The sequence below is a fragment of the Leishmania donovani genome, chromosome 32 (assembly GCF_000227135.1).
Source record: "Leishmania donovani BPK282A1 complete genome, chromosome 32".
Lineage (NCBI taxonomy): Eukaryota > Euglenozoa > Kinetoplastea > Trypanosomatida > Trypanosomatidae > Leishmania > Leishmania donovani.
The window spans coordinates 659,797-681,552 of NC_018259.1; the positions used below are offsets into that span (position 1 = coordinate 659,797).

The 21,756-nt window shown below is 58.3% G+C and overlaps 6 protein-coding genes across 6 annotated transcripts; all 6 read right to left on the minus strand.

Moving 5' to 3' along the window:
• Positions 1-529: 529 nt before the first annotated feature.
• LDBPK_321750 (NAD+ synthase, putative) lies at positions 530-1,411 on the minus strand (the record flags this gene model as incomplete). Its single annotated transcript, XM_003863543.1, has 1 exon — positions 530-1,411. The coding sequence occupies one exon, from the start codon at positions 1,409-1,411 to the stop codon at positions 530-532; it is 882 nt and encodes a 293-aa protein (XP_003863591.1).
• A 1,552-nt stretch (positions 1,412-2,963) lies between these two features.
• On the minus strand, positions 2,964-3,374 carry LDBPK_321760 (hypothetical protein, conserved; the record flags this gene model as incomplete). Its single annotated transcript, XM_003863544.1, has 1 exon — positions 2,964-3,374. One exon carries the CDS (start codon positions 3,372-3,374, stop codon positions 2,964-2,966), a length of 411 nt encoding a protein of 136 aa, XP_003863592.1.
• Positions 3,375-6,595: 3,221 nt separating this feature from the next.
• Positions 6,596-8,287, minus strand: LDBPK_321770 (protein phosphatase 2C, putative; the record flags this gene model as incomplete). Its single annotated transcript, XM_003863545.1, has 1 exon — positions 6,596-8,287. One exon carries the CDS (start codon positions 8,285-8,287, stop codon positions 6,596-6,598), a length of 1,692 nt encoding a protein of 563 aa, XP_003863593.1.
• A 2,885-nt stretch (positions 8,288-11,172) lies between these two features.
• LDBPK_321780 (hypothetical protein, conserved) lies at positions 11,173-13,695 on the minus strand (the record flags this gene model as incomplete). Its single annotated transcript, XM_003863546.1, has 1 exon — positions 11,173-13,695. One exon carries the CDS (start codon positions 13,693-13,695, stop codon positions 11,173-11,175), a length of 2,523 nt encoding a protein of 840 aa, XP_003863594.1.
• A 1,329-nt stretch (positions 13,696-15,024) lies between these two features.
• On the minus strand, positions 15,025-17,040 carry LDBPK_321790 (hypothetical protein, conserved; the record flags this gene model as incomplete). Its single annotated transcript, XM_003863547.1, has 1 exon — positions 15,025-17,040. One exon carries the CDS (start codon positions 17,038-17,040, stop codon positions 15,025-15,027), a length of 2,016 nt encoding a protein of 671 aa, XP_003863595.1.
• Positions 17,041-18,555: 1,515 nt separating this feature from the next.
• Positions 18,556-20,736, minus strand: LDBPK_321800 (hypothetical protein, conserved; the record flags this gene model as incomplete). The annotated part of the gene is made up of 1 exon (XM_003863548.1): positions 18,556-20,736. The coding sequence occupies one exon, from the start codon at positions 20,734-20,736 to the stop codon at positions 18,556-18,558; it is 2,181 nt and encodes a 726-aa protein (XP_003863596.1).
• Positions 20,737-21,756: the final 1,020 nt, after the last annotated feature.

Here is a 21,756-nt window from a genome sequence, read left to right on the forward strand (position 1 = left end):
AGGCAGGTCAGCCACCCACTTGATCTCGTCCATCCGCGGCACCGTCAGAGCAACTATGGATGCACTCGACACTTGGGGTACAGATTGTCCTGATCAGACCTTTGTGGTCTTGATGAAAGGGAGACCCACATGCAGCAAACGATAGCCGCACTCACCACGAACACGCAGGAACGAGCGAAGTAACAACATCGTCGACGTAGTCATTGCGGTGGTCAGAGGCGCAGACGCAAAAGGGGGCAGGGCGAGGCCGAGAGGCCCAGCGATGAGCGGATAGCGTCCTCCCGGATGCAATGCTCAGGATCACCACAGGGTACCATGCTCACACGTGGAGCAGAAATGCTCGCCGCGAAAATGACGGCGGAGCAACAGAGAAGGGCGAGGAGGAGGGTGGGCGCGCGCGATACAGACGGTGATTCGAGGTACCGCAAATAAAAAAAAAATGACCTCGGCAGAGTGACCAGCACATCAGCACATGCCGCTTCGTCGATGCGACAAGAGACCAGTAGCAGCACGACCACAGTAGCCTTCTTTAGAGGTTCACTTGGCCCTGCAGCTTGTGCGCGTTACGGCGGTGCACGAGCTCGCAGGCGGCGACGTACCGCTCAAACTGGTCTCGGGCCTCATCAGATAGGCTATTCAGGAATTCGAGCTTGGCCGTCTCGAGCTGTTTCAAGTACCACTCCGTAAAAAACTCCACAAAGTCGTACGGGAAGCCCAGCTCATCCTCGTCAGTCTGTGCCTCCCAGAGGTCGGCGGATGGGGCCGCATGGCGCGTGTTCTCCGGCACCCCAAGGACCTCGGCGACGAGAAACACCTCGCTCTTGTGTAGGTCGGAGATGATCTGCACATCCACGACACCGTCGCCAGCCTTGCAGAAGTAGCCCAGGTAAAAGTCTTCGTCCTTGTTGCCGGTGCCCATGACAACTGCCGGCGTACCTTCTTGGGTGAGCAGCTGCGCCACGTAAAAGCCCGTTGGGGTACGCATGTAGCTGCGCAGCTGCCCACGCGCAAAGGCGCCGCCGTCAATGCCGACAGCCTTCTCTACAAGCGTGACGAGTTCGGTGTGAAGGGCGGTTTGGTCAACAACGACCTCCGTCGCACCGCAGGCGGCGATGTTCTCCTTTCCCCTCCTCAGTGCCCAGTCACTACTGTGGATGGGCTGGCACAGTCCCACGTTTTTCTTAATGGGGCTGTTGTGCGCCCGCATTGCGCGCGCACACATGGCGAGCACGACGGCCGAGTCGATCCCGCCCGAGACACTCGTCACGCAGGCCTTCAGACCGCACCGGCGCATGTAGTCGTTCAGCTTCGCGCACTTCATCTCAATCCACGCACCCGGGTCGAAAGCGCGGGCCCTACGGTTCTCTTTGAGCATGCGCTGGAGCTCTGGATGAAGCGGCGCCACCGGCATTGTCGCTGTTTTCGAGGCGTTTACGGAGAGGAATGCGATACAGCTGTAGCGTCGTGACGGCAGGAGAGCCGGAGGTCTCCGTAGAACGAAAGCAAAGAATCGAGAACGGCTACGTCCACGATGACGGTGGTGGTCAGAGCTGATAACGTCGCTCTACTCGCCTGCAGCGGGTGCGGCAAACAAGCTGTGTGGCTGTTCGGTGGATTGTCCCCTTACGGATCCGGCGCGAGCGGGAGGTGCTGGAAAAGACAGTCACCCCAAGCACCGCGGAAGAGCACGAATGTGGAGAGACGATGTACAAAAGACGAAGTGAGAAGGGCAGAAGGGAGCGGAATCCGTTCGTCTAGCGCCAACAACGCTGCAAGTAGGCTGCGCGTTCAACGAGCGGTAAGCAGCGCGCCAGCAAGGAGACCGGGACTCTCAGGAAGTAGCGCGCGTCTAATTTATTGGGCGGTACAAAACGGCAGCCTCTGAAGCCCCTTCTCCAGCGCGGTAGCCCCTTGCCAGCCTTACCCGCACGATTGCCGCGTCTCGAGAAGAGGGAATAGGCGAGCAAAGCAGGCACATCTCGCGTGCCATCCTGCTCAGCAAGGTAGCGGGCCGCATTACAAGATGCGAAAGTACTCTAAAGCCTCTTCTGTTTTGCCCTTTTCTTCCTTGTTGTTGTTTGCACAATGCATGTTCCACGTACGGGTGTATCGGCATGTGTTTCACCCCGCATGCGCTGAGGGGAACGACGCTTATAAGACCACCCATGCACACCATTTCTTGCTTACGGTGTTCCACGTGCATGTTGCGTTTAACGAGAAGATCACTACATCAGGAAAAAGAAAAGAAGGAGGGGGAGCACAAGACGAACACACGCACACACGCACACGCACACGCACACGCGCGCATGCCTTGCAGCGATCGCAAAATATGCAAAAAAAAAAGAAAGTAGAGGAGGAGACACATCAACGAAGAGCTCAACGAACCACAAAAAAGAAAGAAGTGAATCATAAAGATACTCGGAATGTACAAGGCTTGGAAAGACACAGGTAAAAGAGGAGAAACAGCCTGTGGGTGGAGGCAGAAGGGAGGGCACCCAAAACCAAAGCAGAGAGTGCTGGCCTACTTGAACGGGATGGTGGTGTGACGTCCGCTTGCCATGCCCTTGCCTGTGTTTGCTCCCGTGCTGCGAGTGTCGTGCATCATCTCTTTCACGCGTGCAGACGGCACTAGTGCTGCAGCACATACGCATCATAGCACTAGACGAGGAAACAGAAAAAAAGGTAAAAATTGCCCACGCGGAAGACCCGGTGGAGGGGAGGGAGGGAGGGAGGCGCGAACGTACTTTTTTTTTTGTTTCCGTTCTTTTACGAGTAAAGGCAACTATGAAAACATATCGGGAAGCTGATCCACAGCTGGCACGACGCTACACGGACACATGTTCATCCACTCCGGCGCGAGGGCCCAGAAAATACGGGGGCAGGGGAAGCGATCATCACCACAGGATAAACACCGTACTGGTCGAATCCGTGCTGCGATTCCGAGCGTCCTTCTTTTCCTTACCTTACATATCAGCGTTCTCGATGGCGCGGGCGCGGCGATGCTTCTCCAACAGCTTGAGGCGGTAGGATTGCGCCTTGTCGGCGTCCACGGTGCGGCCATTCGTGCGGTATGCTTCCATGAATTTCTCCTGGTATATCATACCCTCCAGAATGGGATCAGGGTGGAAAGTGCCTTGGCGCTCCTTCTCCTCCACGTACTCCCTCAGAATCTCTCGTTTAATGCGCTTCCCATCCTCGGTCTCCACAAAGTTCTCCATGTGCACAATCTCCGCGTTGCGAATCCACGTGTCGTCTTGAATGGGCTGCAAGTGCAGGCTGGCAAAGTCCTCCGACGGCATTGTGAGCACGCCATCCGCATGGCCAACGGCCACGGGCCCTACCTGCATCGAGTCGCTGTCGGTTGGAGCCTCCATAATCAGGCACAATGGGGAAAGGGGACACACGGCAAAGATGAAGAGCAGAAGCGAGAAGCAGACGGAGACCGCGCGGCAGCAAACTTGCGGAATGTTGGTAGAGTTGCAAGGCAACGTTGCAGAGGTGTGCTTGAAGGTGGAGCTGAGTTGGACAGATCGGGGACGCGCGGGCCGACAAAAGAGAGGGCGGGTGGTGGGCGTGCGAGTCCCGCATGACAGACGCGCCGTAAAGGAAAAGAGCAGAAGGGGAGTAGTGGGCAGGCACAAGGAAGGCGTGGCGGGAAATCACATGGAAGCGGGCGTTGAAGTCCGTGGCCGTGGGGCCACGTGCGGGACGTCGCGAAGGGAAACGGTGAAAGCGCAGTCCCCATGCGCGACGTTCACCGCGCAGCACCAGGGTGCGTGTGTGTCTGTGTGTCTCGGTCTTGAGGGAAATGCTGGGTGAAGCTGAGTGATTGGTACACGACACCGCGTCGCCTGTGCAGCTCCATGAGCTTGCGTCGTTGTACCCCTCCCCCCCCCCAAACACACACACGCTCTCACAAAAGGTTTCCTTCTCTTCCTCCACCTCCCTCCTTTGTTTTCCTTTTTTTTTGTACTTGTGTGTTGCCGAAATCGAAGAAACCGCCCCTGCTTTCCCACCCGTTCCCTGACTCTCTCTCTCTTGTTGTCTCCTTCCTGCACCTGATATGAGCAAACACATCTCGTTTCCGCCTTCTTCGTTTCTATATGTATGCAATTAATACATATGTAGATGTATATGTAGAGAGGTGTGTGCGTGTGTGCGTGTGCTTCTCATTGCTGTCATGTTTTTGTGGAATGAACAGCGCAGGGGGAAGTAAAACAAAGTAAAAAATAAGCATAAACTCAAACTCGCGACAGAGAGACACACACACGCATACGCAGACAACGAGAGGAGAACACACACGGACACAGCACCCTCCCCGCTCCCTTCCTCCATCTCTCTACCAAAACCATCACCACCGCCGCACAGGGAGAGAGATGGACACAGACAGACAGATAGCAGCCCCCCCCCCAACCCCGAAGAATAAAAAATAGGGCACGCACAAACGTCACATGTCAAGGCCTCACATCTTCAGGGTTACGACGGCTGGTAGAAGCCGCACGCACGAGACCGATACAACACAAGACGACGGCATCACCCAACACAGGCACAGCCAGGCATGTGCTCACGACACAGGCGCAGAGAGAGCAGAATGTTATGAGCAAAAGACACAACAGTGAACGAGCAGACAAAAAAAAAAGAAAAAGGCGGAGGGCGAAAACTCGGGAAGAAACCGAAGACTGACCGCTACCGAACAGACCTTCAAACAAAGTTTGCTTTTTTCTCCTCTGCGGCGTGACGACTCTCTGCCACCGTGCATGAGCGTCAAACCTCCCTCCCGCCCAGGCCTTTCACGGGCCTCATCCGCGTGGTGCGAAGAAGCGCTATAGTCATGCGTTACAGCAATGCACCGACTCAATCACCCGAGTAGGGCGTCTGCCTCGAACACTACCCACCTACACCCCGCCCCTCGCAGGTCGCCTCACCGCCGCTCCCCCTTGTGCCGGTCGCCACTCGTGGTGCATCCCCCTCGGGGTGTGGCTCGGGCTCTCCCCACAACTCTAGGCAGTGCGAGGGCCGGGGGGGGGGTTACGCTCGAGTCACGCTGGCAGGTCGCCCATCACATAGATGGTGCAAAAGTTTGCACCGCCATACAAGGCAGGACCGCCGGCATCAGCGGCGGTGCATCGCTCTGACACCCCCTCCCTTCCCCCAGGTCGTGGGTGCTGGACCCTGTCACCATCAGACGCCGCTCGGCATTCGGCAGCGAGAGGGGGGAGTAGGAAGGAGCTGCTTGGCTTCTCCATACACAGAGCGAGTGTGCAAGACCGTGACGTACGGAGCACTGCAGCAGCCCCCTCCCCCACGTCTGTCATCGGTGTTCATCAGGGGGTCGAAAATGCCGACGAAAACACAAGAGAGAAGAGACGCAGCCAGAGCACTGCAGTTCAAGTACAGAATCACGCATACGCATACACACGCAAGATAGAGGAAGAAAAAGACGCAGCGGCCTTCTCAATGTCGAGCGAGCAGGCGAGTGAAAAAAAAGGTGTTGGAGGACGTTAACAACAAGGGCCCGTGACATACCTGTCTGCTTCAACTACAACGGACAGAGGAGAGATGTGTCACGTGGAAGTTGCAAGAAGAGGCGATGAGGTAAAGGTACTCTTATGTGTGTGTGTGTGTGTGTGTGCGTCTGTGTCTGTGCTGCAAGTGAACCGGCCACTCTGTATGCGTCGCTCTCATAAAAAAAACGCCAAAAATACGAAAAAGACGTGCAGCAACCGCACACACACACAGAATAAATTCTTGTTAAAGTCTCAGCTCTGACTTGCCGCATCTTTTCCCCTTGTACAGCTGCGGAAGGGGACGGCGATCCACATCCATGGAGTGCCTCAAACACCTCGCAGTCACTAACCTTGTAATGTCTTATTGTCTCATTCTTGCCGGAGAGGCACAACACCGGAGGGTTCCCACGTCGTTTGATTGCGTCTGTGCCAGTGTGCGCTGGAGTGCACCCGAAAGTACAGCGCTTCACTGCATGCACACACGCACGCGCGAGCAATCCGGCACGCGCCTTCGGCGTACTGGAGAGTTCACCCACTAAGTGGGCGATGCCCTTCGCTTGCGATGCAGCATAGAAAGAGGAAGAGAGGAGAGTGCGAAAGAGGGAGATGATGGAAAAGGAGAAAGTGGGTGAGGGTGGGGGCCGGTTGGGTCCGGTGCTTCACATCACACAAAAGCAATATAGGCAAGCAGACAAAGACAGGTAGATGAATAGCGAAGAAAGCAAAACAGAAAGCGAATCGGACATCGCTCGGCAGCGGACATACAGCAACTCTCACGATACAGGAAAAGAACAGATGCACACACATGTATCTACGAGCTCCCTCATCCTTTCCTATGCCCTCCAGCGACAACGGGCGCCAGCGCACGAAACCACACCACAACACCCGCACGTCTCTATCAACACAGAAACGCATACGCAGCCGCGCAGGCCGAAGGCTCTCGTCTTCTTACCTGCGAGGCACCTTCCGTAACACGATCATCGTCTCAGCAAATCGCACACACATAACGTGGGCTGTGAAGCATACATGTAGCCCTATAAAGTCTGTACGCGATAGCACTGGGTATCAGGTCCGCGGCGACGCCTCGCCTAAACACCCTTGTCCCTCATGTTGAAATCGGGCGTGGACCCGGTGGGAGACAGCACCTTGGGGTGGAAGCTCATCGCCGCAGAAGACCCATTCGACGTGTCCTCACAGTCTCGGCTGTCACGTGCATCCTCGCCAGATTGATGGCTGCTGGAGCTGTGCAAGGCTTTCGTCAACGCAGATCTGGAAGGCTCTGAGGTCATCTTCGCGGAGGAGACCTTTGGCGATACCAGAGGCGACTCTTTCGGCTCCACAGAGCCGACTCCCTCTTTTCTATGGCCCGATGCTGCTGCTTTGTCAGCCGCTGCGGTGCTTGTCTTCCCTGCAGTACCAGGTGTCAAGAGTACGCCGTTGGACACCTCCGACACGGCGGCGTGCGAGCGAGTATCATTCGTGCCGGAGACGGTGCTGTCGTCGTCCGCCACGGATGCGGATGCGGCTGGCAGACGGGGCGGCACCATATGTGGCGAGCCGGTGATGGTTGCCTGGGCAGTTTGAGCACCGCCTTGAGGTCCGCGCTTGAACTTCACGATGACAACAGACATGTTGTCGCAGCCGAGCCGGAACGGCTGCGGGGAGAGACAGGCATCCATCAGCTCCTCACAGATCTTCCCAAGTGGCACACGCTCCTGGATGCGCGGCCGCACAAAGTCCACGACCTGCTTGCTCGACATGATATCCCAGATGCCGTCGCACGCCAAGACGGCAAACTCGTCCTTGTCGCGATTGAGCTTCGTGACCCGCACCTCCGGCGCACTCGTCACCGCCTGCATCTCCCACGATACCTGCGCGTTGTTTTTGAACATAAAGTCGCCGATGGCGCGACTCAGAGCCAACATACCGTTCACACGGCGGTTAAGCACGTAGCAGCCGGCGCGCTCGATGCGCATCTGCTCGGATGGTAGAAAAGGCTTGTGATCCGTGCTGAGCGCATCGACGCTGCCGTTGCGGCACATGACACAGCGGCTATCGCCGGCGTTCGCGCAGTACACGTCATCGCCGTCTAAGTAGAGCACGACAGCTGCACACCCGCCGCGCTCAAAACTCGGGATAGAGTGCAGATACTTGTCAATCGCAATAAAGCCGTCGTAGAGGGCCTTCGAGATTTCGCCTTTCATGAACGCCTTTGTCTGATGGACAAACTGAAACATGTACTCGCCGCAGTACTTCGCCGTCGCGGCCCCGCTGTGGCCATCGTAAACGCCGAAGAACCCGCCCTTCTCGAGGAGCAGCAACGTGTGCGCGTCCTCCATGGAGCGACGCCATCCTTGCATACTACTTGAGCCGTACTCCAGGAACTCGTTCTCCCCGCTGACGCTCTCCTTTTCCTTCATCGGCTCACTCATGATGTCAGCGCGGCGCAGCAGCTCATCGAAGTTGGGCTGCCCAGCGTTGCGGGCCACCCATGCGAGCACAATCTGCAAGAGCTCCAGCCATCCCATCAACCATCCACCGATGAGAACGGTGAGGGCTACAATAACGCCATATGAATAGTAGCCGTAGCCCGTCATTACTGTGAGGGTAACGAAGAGCAGGATGGAGCGGACAATGTAGGTGCGCCGATCACGCGTGTGCTGCTGCAGCATACGCGCCATCTGCACCTGCTGCTGGCTCAAGTACTGCATCTGCTTTGCGGAGGACATCGGCTGTTTCGCGGGAGGTCGTCGCGGCGGGGCAAGCTTCAGTGGAATCATCACGGAACACCAGTCAAACAGACACCGATCCACACCTGGCGCGTGCGGAGAGAGGGGGAGAGAGAGCCGAAAGTAAGAGCAAAAAAAAAGAGGAAAAGAAGGGAACGTCAACAGAGGCTTTTCAACAGACCTCTCGCAGATGGCCCGGCCCTTTTCTCCAAGGCGATCCCACAAGGCGTGGGTGTATAGAACGGTTTGCCTCGAAGAGGCACGCGGAGGAGCTTGGGTGAAGCGAAGCAACTCACCAGCTGCGGTCTCTTTCTGTTGTGGTTCGAAGAAAGGGGCAGATCGCGGGAGGGAGGGAGCCAGGTGCAGACGGACAGCCGGTTCAGCAGCAGAGAAGCAAAGACCCAAATGATGAAAACGCAGAGCCTCGATCGGGAGATACCTGTGGCAACTATCGCCTTTCCTGGCTCCAGCACAGCGAGCCCTCACACACACACACTCAGAAAACGCCGGACTTTTGTTTTTTTTTCTCTCCCGCGTACAGATACACAGACAAGCGCGTACAAGGAAGCTGTTCACAACAAAAAAAGGGGTTAGGGGGAAGGAGGAGGGGGGAGGGAAGAGCGCGCACAGTGCAGAAGGGGCGAGATCCAAAAGTTGACAGATAAACACACGCTTTATGTGTATACCCCCAAGATGTGTGCATCCAGACACGGACCGCAGAGGAGAGAGACGACAGGAAAGTTGGCGAATGTCCGCGGGGGAAAAGAAAAAACAAACATAAACAAAAAAGGGGGAAGCCCCCGAAAAATGGCGCACTGGAATCGCGAGGGTTCGCGTGTCACCTTCGGTACCCTTGGTTTGCGTGCGTCTTTGTGTGTCCGCGATGGTGGCGCGGCGTCTTCTCCTCGTGCTTTGTGCTGTGAAAGGAGGGAAAGAACAGCGCAGCCGCACCCCTTTTTTTTTTTCGTTTTCCCGTGTACGGGGCCCGCGCCAGAGAGCGGTAGGACGAAGCGAGGAGGGCGGGAAAGGCAGGGCGACAAAGGCAATCAAGCTTACGGTGATCGACAGGTGCGCACGGGAGACGCCGGCGCCGGCGGAGATGCCGCCCTGTGGCAACGTGGGAGCACACCACCTGACTCTGACGAAGCAACGCGGCGCACGGTACTCTGGAAGTCTAGACTGAGGAAGGAAAAAGGAAAGTATCGGCGAGCTCAAGGCGTCTTTGCACGTGAGGAGCACGAAGGGACCGAGAACGGTCTCGTCTCTGGCTTATGCTTTGCTGTGTGTGTCTACACGAAGTTGCGTGTGCCTCATCCGATCGTTAGCCCTTTTTTTTTTTTTTTGGCTCTGTTCACTCCTGACTAAGCGTCTCTCTTTCTGAACAGCGCCACAACGTCGGTGCCAACGCGTCTGAGCCGCACAGGCACTATATACAGCAATAGCTAGCTGTTCTCTCTTCCCCTCCCGCCGAAGAAGCGACTGAAACGCCAAGATACGCACGCAACGCACAACGTAGAATAAATTGCTGTTGCACCGATACCGCACACGCGAAATTGGGGTGGACAAAAGACGCGAGAACAAAATGAACGCATGTATACGCGCGTTGCCACGGGTGAGCAAGACGGGAGACGGTGGTGGAAGGGGCCCACAGAGCAGATGCAAACCGACCAACCAACACTGGGACGAAGCAGCGGCGGCGAGAGCAGCAGCGCACACCCATACAGGACTTACGTGCAGCCATGCAGGTGGGGAAGGGCGCAGAAGAGGAGAGGTCAGAGGTTAGAGGAGGCCGGCGTGCGGATGGGAGAGGTGTGAAGAAGAGGGCGTAGGAATCGCCAGTCACACACAGGAAATACACACAGAGAAGGAGAGAAGTGCCGAAGGGGAGGGGGTGGTGAGGAAGGATAGCGAAGAGACAAGTGGACCGATGCACTGGCGCTTGCAGGCGCCATTCATTGCAGCTGGCAAAAGGGTCGAGGTCGACGGGGAGACGACACAGTGCCGTGCCAGCGATGCAGGGATGCATCCATGTGTCTTTACCAGTAAACACTTAACGTTATGCGGAGCCGGCGTCAACACACAGGGTTGCCGGTTCACACGCCAGCTCTCATGAAAGAGAATCGCCCCCAAACATGGCAGTTTTTTTTCTTTTGTTTGTCTGCCTGCGTGTCGTCCTGCGTCGAGCATATTTCCATCAAGCACGATTACGCAATCACGGAAGGAATGCACACAGCAAAGGACTTGCATGCGACCACCTCGACTGGTGCGATGGCTGCGATGCCCACCCGCTTCCTCCTTCTCTTCCCATCGACACCATACGCAAATTTGGGCCGAGGAGGGGGGGACCAGGGGTGAAGTGGTGCCTTCAAACAGCAACGGTGACAAAACAGTGCACACACACAAGCGAAAGAAAGCGAAGTCAGCGCTAAAGCGGAAAATCCGCACCATCCGAAACAGACGAAAAGTTGTCGAGACAGGAAGGCTTTACGCAAGAGGCGGAAGTGTGCGCAGTGCTCGAGGAGAGCGACGTCATCGTGTGTCTCAAAACTGACGCCCACTTCCCTTCAACGTATAACGGGTATGCGTGTGTGGGAGGTGGGGGGGGGGAGGCACACCCGCGAGAAGGCCGCGCCGCTGTATGCGAGAGGGCCTGCAGCAACTCCATCACCCCACCCATCTACCCTTGGCTGTGCCTGAAGCCATGCTCGCCGTGTGAGAAAAAAAGAAGCCACTACGCTGGAGAGCATACGGCTCTCTGTCAGGATTTCTTCTATGAAGCTCAGCAACTTAAGCCAGGAGTGCTCACACGTGCGCAAAAGACTCCATCGGGCACACGATAGTAGAGACGCAAATATAGAAGACATGTGTCGGCGGTTCGGAGAACAAGAAAACATTATCTATGCCGCTCCGGCTACATTCTCTTTCCGGTAGGTTTGTCAGGCAGCCCTCGTCTCCGCAGCAAGTCGACCACCCCGCATAGTAGCAACGCTCACAGTCCGTCCACGCTCTTCCTCGCCGGCGTGCACTGGCGGAGAGTAAAGCTGCTTATACATGTCGGGCATTTGCGTGCTGCGCCGCGATGATAATCCGCTCGGCGACGGCAAGTTCGATAGCATGCGCTGGATCGGATGCCGGATGCTCGGCTTCATCGGCGTGCGTACTCTGACGCTGTGGCGGGCACTGGGGCCAGTCGTGGGGCTGGACCCCGACCCGACAGATGTGCTCGTGCCGACACTCGTGTCGCGGGCATCCGTCGCCTCAGTCATCACGCGCCTCTCTTCCATTGGAATTTCCAGCAGCAGTGTAGCGGCGGAAGCCGGGGAAGCACGCTCCAGCAGGCGCTCCGCTGCGGATGCTAGCTCAATAAAGTCGCACGCAAACAGAGCGTGCTCCGAGGTGTGGCGCAGTGTCTGAAAGAGCGGCGTGTGACGCAGCCGCACAAAGGACGCGAGGATCGACGCGAGCTGGTCTTGCTGGTCACGGAACTGGTGCTGCAGCGCCGTGTCTGCGTCGCTTCGCCTATTCGTCGGCGGTGTCGAAAGCTCATAGGCTCCTGCCTGGGCGACTCCCGTGGCGCCGGGAGGTGTCCGCAGCTCCCCCGTACCCGGCTCTGGAAATTGTGTAGCCGCGCCGCGCAGGCGAAGGTCGCTGTACTTTTTGATGTGTGCCGCAATGAAGGACAGAAAGCGGGAGGTGCACCCGACCTCCTCGTCGTCCATCCACGACCTCTCCTCCTCATCGTCTGTGAGAGCAACTGATGTCGAAGAAAGCGACGAGGAGGGCGGCAGCACATGCGGCAAATCGCCCACCTCTCCCTTGCTCGCCACCGCTGACTTGCGAGCCCGTCGCGAGGCGGGCCCCAATGGCCCCTCGACGTACGCTACAGTGGAGCCCTTCCACTCAAAGTGGAACTCAGGGTCGATCGCCGTGCTATGCTGAAGAAGATGCAGCACTTCCCGAGGAAGGCTGGGGATGGGATTTTGCTCTGCCGACTTGTTCGCCATCGCCACCGTCTCCTCAACAAGGTTGCCTTCGGTGAGAGCGTTCGCCATCATCCGGTCCACCAGCTGCGCGACAGTGGCAGCGCTGCAGCGGTCACGCGACGTCAGAGATGTACGTACACTCAAAGGCAACTCGGAGAGGTACGTGTACAGGCACATCCATGCTCGCTCATTCCACTCCTCCTGTGCCAGGTCGTCCACGAGGAGTCGCAGCTGCCGCTCCAGTTGCCGCAGGAAGTACCGCGGGATCACAACCGACTCTGCCTTGTCGCCCACAGGGGGCTGAGTGTGTTCGCACGCGCGCTTCTCTGCGTGCACTGCCCCTCCGGTTGATGCCGCGCCGTCGTGCAACGGCGTCCACCCCAAGTCGGCACAATGGATCAGCATGGAGTCGCTCACGTTCTCGCCGGTAGGCATGATCGGACTCATCATCGCCGCCGCCAGCCACCGATCTGGCGTCGCGCTTGCCGCTGATTTGATAGCGTCTTGCATTGCGCTTGTCTCCGTCTGCGTGCCGCGGTCTTCGCAAAACCACCGCGGGTCCGTCTGCGTCGTGGAAGCACGGATGCTGGGAGAGCTCGGCTGTGCCTTTGTTGCCGCCGGTGCAGCTGCTGCAGCTGCAACCCTCACCGGCTTCGCGGTGCCTGTGGCTGGCTGCGGTGAAGTGTTGCGGTCCGCTTCCTCCTTGCGGCCCCTGTCGGTACCCTCAAAGCATACACGCGAAGACTCGACAACCGCTGGTGACGCGAGCCAAGGCGTCATCGCCTCAGCCACCTTCGCTGCCTCAGAGGGTACCTTCTCCGTGCCTACCGTCGTCGCCGTCGCCGGCGCCGGGGACGGAGCTTGGCTCCCCACAGTGGCCGCGTTCGAGGCGCTTCGGTAGTACGCGCCATCCTCCACGCTGCCGCTGCCACCGTTCACACGGTACCCAGAACTCGAGACGCCGCGGCGGGGAGCGTGGATGCCAGCAAGGTCGCTGTGCCCTGGATCCTGCAGTGCGCTGGCCGTGCCCAGTGCCTTTTTGTGTTGCGCAACTGCCTCTACCGTTAGCTTCGGCGGTGGAGTCGCGTCCGAGCTCTCGATACGAGATGTGGCAGCTTCCGCCCACACGCCGCCGTTTCGAGGGTGAGAGTGGTGTCGATGCGAGTGTGCTTGCGACAACTCACGGCTCTTCGCAGCGTGGATGCGATCGATTGCTGTGGCCGTCGTGGGCGCGGCACTGTTGTGTGCGTGGCTCATGTGTGCCACGCGAGGCCGGCTCGAGCTGCGGCTGCGAGCGCCAGCCGCGCCGTGGCTTGCCGAGCGGGTCACGGTGCCTGCACGCGACGCCGACAAGGCGGCGCGGCGTCGATGACGTGAGGGTGTGGTTGCCTTTTGAAGCACCAATACCGTTCCAAGGAGTAATGTAGCGCAGGAGACGAAGACAATCGTCTCCTTGTACTTGGATAGCGACTGCATTGCTTTGCCTGAGGAAACAGGATAAGGAGAATGGCCGCACTCGCGACACGCAGTCACAGAGGACGCGCGAAAAACAGCAACGGCGATGAATCTGCAGCGATGGGAAAGAGAGAGAGAGAGAGAGAGCGGTACGCTCTGTGTTTGATCTATGGTGTCCCCTCTCACAAGTTATGGTCGATCGAAGATCCGGGCAGCTCTATGATTTGGTAACCGCTTTCTATGGATGACCCTCCAGCCCGCCGCTCCCCTTGCCACCGAGTCGCACCTTGTCCTCGTGCACGGTTCTAGGAGGAGGCGCCCAAGCAGAGGAGCAGCTGGCCTCTAAACGGTCCGATCCCCGACTCTTGCGGAGTTGTAAACAATCTCCGCTTTGGGTGGGAGCCCAAGCTCGGCAATATCAGCTACACGAAACAGATGCACGAAGAAGGTTTCGAGCCGGCAATGCGGTCACGCGTCCCCTCTCTTGACGGGATACGTGAAGAGTGCTTGTGTCGCTGACGAATGATGTGGCGATAAGGAGAGAGCAGGAGAGTGCTTCACAGAGGACAAAGCCTCTACGCGCCTGTATCACCGCTTGATTAGGCAGACAGGAACCGGAAGGTGGAGAGCAGCGACTCACTAAAGCCCCGTCGTCGTCGTTGTGTGTGTGTGTGTTTAGGTGTGCAACCTGGTAGATGCTCAGAAGACACGACAAAAAAAAAGGATGTTACCGCTCAATCCAGCTCAGGGACTGCCGTCTTATGTTCCTCGGTTCCTCTACCAGTTGCGCATTGACGATAGTAACGAAACCACATCAAGTGAGAAAGGAAGCGAGAGAGAGCGAGAGTGAGGGCAATTCGGTAAATGGGAAGGCGCTGCCATCGCATGCAAGGTTGAGAAGAAGGTGACGACAGTGACGGCGAAGATAGTTGTCGCGCTCGAAAGGCCCGTTGTGCGCGCGCTTGATTGCACAATGCGAAAGAGTAGATGCTGTTGAGAGACACCAGGCAAACGCACTCACAGTTGCAATCATGGGCGTAGACGTGCAGTGGACAGATGAAGGGGACGGGGCGCAAAGGTCAGGGTGTCCGTTTGGTCATCAGTGGCCTTATGAGCACGCACCACTCCGTGTACGTGCACCGGTTAGGAAGCAGAGCCACGCCTCAGTTGCACGAGAGGATGAGCGGGACAGCCCCACAGCCCCTTATCACCGGGACGCTGATTTCGTTTTTCGAGATGTGTGGATTAGAATAATCTGTGAGGCAAACATATATGCATGCGCGCATTAGAGAAGCAGTGAAGGCCATGCGACATCGCACCGTACAACACCTTCACTTCTCTCCTCTTCGCTCAGAGAGCGGCTAAGCGCGGGTGCATCACAGCGGACAGTCGCTGCAGCGCCACGCCGCTTGCCACCTGCGACGGTAGACCGCGGTGGCCGTTCCCTCCACGACCACGGCCATCGCCGGCATCTCCTCCGTGCTCGCAGAAGTGAGCTCCTTCGGGAAGAACCGTGAGGACGCCCGTGCACAACCCCATCAGCCCAGGATGCGGAAGTCTGCCCTCCTGGGGAACGAGTAGTACCAAACCGCCATCACTCGCCTCTCGCAGGCTCGACTCGCTATCACAGAGGGAGTGGGCCTGCCCGTTAGCTTTCAAACGTCGAAACGCCTGCAAAGACGCATGCGACGATGCGGCCGCGCCCACCTCACAGCCATGGCACGGCCGCTGCCCATCGAAGGTCGCTTCATACAGGAAGTCGTGTCCGCAATCGAGCAGCCACCAGTTTCGGGGTGCATTGAGTCCGTATGCCTCCTCTACCCTGGCGTGCATCTCCGCCGCCCAGTCACCTGGGGCGCTGTCTGACATTGCATCGCTCGTTGACGGAATTGATGGCGAATCGGGTAGAGCACCGAGGTGCACCGGCGGGGTGTAGTGGTAGGAGCCGACGGCGCCGACGACATTGATCTTGCGTCGACCGACATAGAAAATGTAGTCGACGAGGAAGGCGTTGGCGCTTCGAATGAGCCCGCCAAAGTTGCGCTGGTCATACTCGTTCTCATAAAAGACAGAAAGACCAAAGTAGGAGGCTGCCAACGGCGAGGACGCGCTCGCATCTGCGTTTGGTTGTCGAGAAGAGTCAGCCGCTTGAGGACTGCCGCTGTACCGCAGCAAGGCCTGCCGGTAAGCGCGCAGTTGGTGCTGTATTTCTTCAGAATCGCGCAGGTAGAAGGCTGGATGGAGGGGACGCTGGTCCACGCGAGGGGTCGTGTTCACATGGGCGTCGCCGACTGATTTCGTTGGCCCAGAAGACGTTGCGTCCATGAACGCTGACGCGCTTCCACTCCCGCCGGTCACAGGAGCTGGAAGGGCCTTGGAGAAAAAGGCCTGATACTCGTGTAGACGGCGCCGCAGCTCGTCGAGAGCGTCGTAAGAGGAGGCGCCATCAGCCGGTGAGCCATCAACAGCTGAGCACGAGAAAGAGCCTGCGGGGTAGATCTCGCGCGCCTCTGGACATGCTGCGTCCATGTAGCAGTAGAATAGCGCTATACCCAAGGATGTGGCCACGTTGAGGGAGCTGGTGGTGCCATACTGAGGAACGTAGACCACCATATCCGCGACAGGCGCCGGCGTTGGCCGGGGGATGCCAGCAAGTGCAGCGGTGCGGGTACGATCGCAGAGAGGCACCTGCGTCGTGTCGTCCTTGGCCCGCAAGAGGCTCCGTCGGACGCCCCAGTTTTCGTGTCCCACAACGAGACGAATGCATCCACCCTTCTGAGTCGCGGCAATGGGGAGGCGCGTGCGCATGATGCTCCGTGCACCGTCGGCAAAGTTCTCAAGCGCCACTAAAGGAGACGCATTAGGCGCTGCAGCCGCGGTTTCGCCGTCGTCGCAAGACGGGTGAGAGACTGGTGAAAAGTAGTCCTCCTCGCCGAACAGGGCGATGCCGTCGAACGGAGATGCACACGCTGTGCCAGAACCGCCGCAGCCAGATGGGCCCGGCTCCGTTTCGGCATAACCGACGGCTGTGGAGTTGGAAAAGACATCCTTCTGCATCTCGTGGGCAGATGAGCACCTGGGGACGGCCTCTCGCACCTGCACATGCTCAATCGCCTTCCACGAGGCTGCCGTCAAAAATGTTGGCGGCGACGCCGTTTGAAAGTACAGACATGTGCGTATGCTATTCGTGGCGTTAAAGGCGCTGTGGCATCCTTCCAGACCCACTTGGGCGCGCGTCAGTGCGCCGCCGAGGTCGGCCCATTTTGGCAGGCGCCGCGACCATCTCGTGAGCGGGTTGGTGGCGAGCGGGATCGGGTTCCTGGGCGGATGCAGAGTCTGCTTCTGCAGCCGCACGGATCGCCGCATTTGGTCAGACAGCAACTGCCGTGACGCTGAGTGTGTCGCGGAAACGCATATTGCATTGTGCGTGTGTGTGTGTGTGGTGGTGGTGCGCAGTGAAGCGAACAACAGGAGAAGTGGATCAATATGACGGTGGGAAGACGACCTGGACGAGCCTTTTAAGAGCGATCAAAGAGAGGAGAGTCCGTCAACCAAAGTACAGTCCACTCACGCGAACTCACCAGACCGAGCTGACGCTTGCGTTGTGCGAGTTGGTTAGCCGTGGCGAGTTTTAGGGGGTCACTTTGCTTGCTTGCCACATTCCTTACCGCCTTGCGTGCTCGCTCCTACGGCAGTCCGGCAGCACCACATACTTATCCCGCGGTGGTTCGCCTTGCTGCTCAGACTACAGCAGAAGCTGCATCAGCGGAAGGTAAACACGGCGCATGCGCATCTCGCGTCATCCGCTGCCCGAACAAACCACGATCAACCGCGACACACACACGGAATCCTTCACTGCCTATAAATGGCCCGGCTCGCCTCCCTTGAGCTAATGGTTTTTTTTTTATTCGTGAACCCCTCATACTCCTCTGTCTACTGCTCACGCCACGAGTACCAAAGGCACGCAAGCAGCAATAAGAGGATGGTGCAGCAAGCGATCAAGAGCAGGCGCGCCTTGTCGTCGCTCGAGGTTCACCTTTGCTGCAAAAAAAAAAAAAACATCGTGCGAGGTGGACAGATTCGGTGTTGTGTCGCACGCTTGAACTCCGTGCAAAGTCGGCTGTCACGGTAGGCAGCCCCCCACCTCAAGCCAAGGGACGGATATCGACGGAGGCCATCAGAGTTGATGAAGAGAGAGGTTCCGCAACGAGTGCTGTTCTCAACAGCAAACCACGAAAAGAAGAAAGACCGCGCTGGTGTGTGCCCATGCGAAGCGGCTGTGCGTATGCCGTTGTGGGTCGTTTGCCCACAGGCTGCTCACTTCTCAAAGTCTCGACTCTGGCGTCATGCAATGTGTATCTGCTGCGACAAGCCATTTAGGCCTTACCGCCAGTGTGCAAAACGTGGTGGAAGGGGGGAAGGGCAGCGTGGTTGGGTGCAGCGGTGCGGTGCAGAGACCCTTCGCTCATGGCTTTTTTTTTCGTTGCTAGTAGCGTTTTCCTTTTGGTTCAACTTGTGTCGTGCGTGTGCTTCTGCTAGGCTGGAAAAAGGCCGACGACTTTTACAGAGAGGGAGAGACACGCACGTCATGCACGGCTTTCGTTGACCGCTAGCTCATCATAAACGCCCGCCGACCCAGTCCCGCGCACAGCGACATTCACCACGACACCGATTCGTAAGTGGCACGCGCAAGGCGCACATATTCTCTATGGTACCTTTCCATCACCTTTTCCTCGATAAACCGGCGAAAACAAGATACGAAAGCAGGCGTAGTCTGTCAGACTCCAGTGAGAGTTGACGGGCAAGGAGGGGTGCACGCCGCGGAGAGCGACCGCGCGCTTCTGCAGTGCCTGCCCACGTTCCCTTTCCTTTGCCAAGGATCTATGCGCTGTAGATGTGCAGGACACCGCACGCGACGCCGTTTGTGGAAGTGGCGCCGCGCCGCAACACGAGGTCCGTATTCGGAATCGTCACCTCTGCCACGCGGAGCTCAAATTTTGGCGACGAGCGCGTTGACCAAATCTCCTGGTTCACCACCAGGACGCCAGAGGCGCTTTCCGCGCTGTCGATGTCGGCGCCGTCGACCTCCTCGCTTTGGTGCGTGACGGTAGCAAACTGTGGGCGGGTAGAGGGGAGGAACATAATGTGAGGCAGGTACTCCGTCTTCGATGAGGCCGTCGGCGTTGATGCAGCCAACGGGCTGCCAGGTGCGGTCGCCGCATCCCCCTCCTCATTGTCACCGGCTGCATCCTCCAGCTTCACCCGCTTCACCTTGTGCTGCAGCGACCCCGCCAGGTCGGTGGACGGCTGTTCCGCGACATTAAACACAGCCTCCCAACCACGTGAGGAGCTGGCGCTCGGCGTACTCATGGTGGCATCACCGCCGTCGGCATCGCCACGGCGACTGTCGTTTGCAGCAGAGCGGCCTGTCAACGCAGCAGCAGCCGGCGTGATCTCGAGCAGCTCGTTCTGCGACGGCACGTAGTCCATTCGCAGGTGAGGGAGATGCTTTAGATCTGCCGTCATCACAGGTATACTGTAGAGCGGGACATACAGGCGGCCGTTCACCAAGGTCTCTACGACACGTCGCAGGCTACCCTCGGCGGTCGGCCACCGCTCCACCATGCGCTCACGCATGTCGCCCACGACATCCTCGTTGCATACGCTGATGTGCACCCCATTAACCGACAGCCGACACGGGTTTGAGCGAATGAGGATGTCGTCTGTGTCCGCGATCGCGTACATGGTGGTGGGCAGCACAGGGATTTGGGTGACGTCACCCCTGTGCGACACGAGCAGCACCTTCATGTGTGGCAGAAGCGGCCGCGTAGAGTAGTAATTCTTCAGCGTCTCCTCCAACGTGTCCACAAAACTCTCCATCACCTCGTTGAAGGTGGCGCCTAGCGACGGCAGCAACTCGCGCTCAAAGTCGCTGACGAAGGGGAGAATAAAAGGGCCACCAATAATCAGCACATCCGCGCCGCGGTGCAGCGCTTGGGTGGTCACCGTGCGCAGCAGCCCCGACACGTCGCGCCGTGGGAACGGCCCACTGCAAAAGTGGATGCGCACGCCAGCGCCGCTGCCATCGTCGAGGGCGCCGGCACCCGAAGTTGATGTCACGGCCGCAGACAGCAGTGGCCGGTCCACTCGCCATGGCAACGTCGGCCGCGATGGCAGGACGAACTCGCGCACCAGTACGCCCGTGAGAACGCCGCGGGCACTGCGCTGAAACGGGTCGCCGATGATGCCGACAGCCATACCGGGATGAAGGCCTGTAAACCATGAAGCCTGTCGCGTGTAGAGCGAAAGGCGAGTGCCATCACAGGCCGCCGCCTCCTCGTCAGCCTCGGCGGCCGTCCCTGGCGTTTCCTCCCCGGCCTCACCAATCGCCGATGTCGTTGCCACCCCTGTGGAGGACCGGGCGGTGCTGCTCTCCATCCTACCTGAGGCTCGCGCGCAGAAGCCGGCGTGCGATGCATCTTGCAGGAGAGCAAACGACGCGTCTGCCGTTCGATCCGCCTGCGCCAATGCCTGCAGAGCACGAACGTAGCACTCGTCGTCATCCACGTCCCGCACCACGTAGAATTCCCACGGTGCTTGCTGGGTGACCGCACTCACCGCCGACGCATCCTGCACTCGCGTCAGGATGCCAACAGCACGGAGCAATGACCCGCCGGAGGCAAGCGGCGCACCTCCTGCCAGAGGGACCATTCCGTCAGCATCATCATCATCTTCCAGCTCTGACTTCACCACTGTACCCCGGCAGCTGCCTTCCTGCTGTGTCTTCGCGAGCCCTCGCCAGAGAGGCACGCGGTGTAGCATCTCCTTGTAGTAGTCGATCACGTGCCTTCGAATCGTCGGCGCGGACTTGTCTTGGAGGCCGCAGTAGGAGGAGCTCCTGAAGTTGGCGGTGTTGCGTGCCTCCACCGTGACAAGGGCAGAGCTGCCAGCGCTGCGCTGCTGTGGCATAAGCAGTGGCTTCTCCAGCCGCGCTGGCGGGTGCTCGAGACCGAGAAGAAGATTCAAGTTGGCCGCAGCCTTCCAGTTGCCCTCCACTTGCATTGCCGGTGAGACAGTGCGTTTCTGGCAAGAGACGAAGGAGAGATACGCGAAGCGAAAAAAAGGGGAGGGCTGCGCCGTCCGACGCGGATGCAGAGAAACAAGAAACACGCTAAGCTGAGCCGCCAGTACGCGGAGTAGGCGTGTCACTTCAGTGGTGTGGCCGGTACAGGTCGCAGATTATCAATGAAGGAGTGATGGAGAGAGAGGTGGGGGCACTTGAGAAATGGCAGAGGGGCTGCTGATCTCGGAATGGCAGATCAAAGCGAGCGGCGTAGGGCGAGTCGTGTACACCCTTGAGAGAGAGAAAAAAGAAAAGCACAGGAGGAGAGCGTCCTCACGCGCTTACAGCCGCGCCCTGGCAGCGTCGAGGACGATCCCTGAGGGGATGAAAGCCAGAGAAAAAATCCACCCTGACGCGAAAGCTCCTTGGCCCTTCTCTATGGCCCGCATGAGGGGAGGAGGGAGCTGAATCATGCGCTCGTCTGGCAGCACTGTCATGCCCTGTGTTGGCAGGCTGAGCAATTCACGCCGTGCACCTTTGACCTCCGCGGGCGTGAGCCGGCGCCGTTCCCTTTTTCTTCAGTATACCTCGCTTATTTTCCGAAACACAGCACACCGTGGAGAACGCACAGATGGCAAACTTCAACGTTGGTTTGGCACAGGAGAAGAGGGCGAAGCGCCAGTGAGGTGGGGTAAAGCGTAGAAGAGGAGCGCGCGGTACCCCTCAAGAGAAACCAGCACAAAAAGCCTGCCGAGCACAGACACCACTGCTGTTTCCTTCGCCACCCCGATACTTTCCTCTCTCCACAGGATTTCGAGGCAGTCGTCGACGCACACGCACGCAAACACGCCAAGGCTACACCACAACAGAACAACACAAAAACAACACACACACAAGGACAGCGCGCAGAGGAAAAAAAAAACGTGCCCGACAAAGAAGGGCCTCGGCAAGAGGGCAAACACCGAGGACAATCTCTTCTCCACGGGACATGACGGATACGTTGGTGAGCTCGAAGGCGC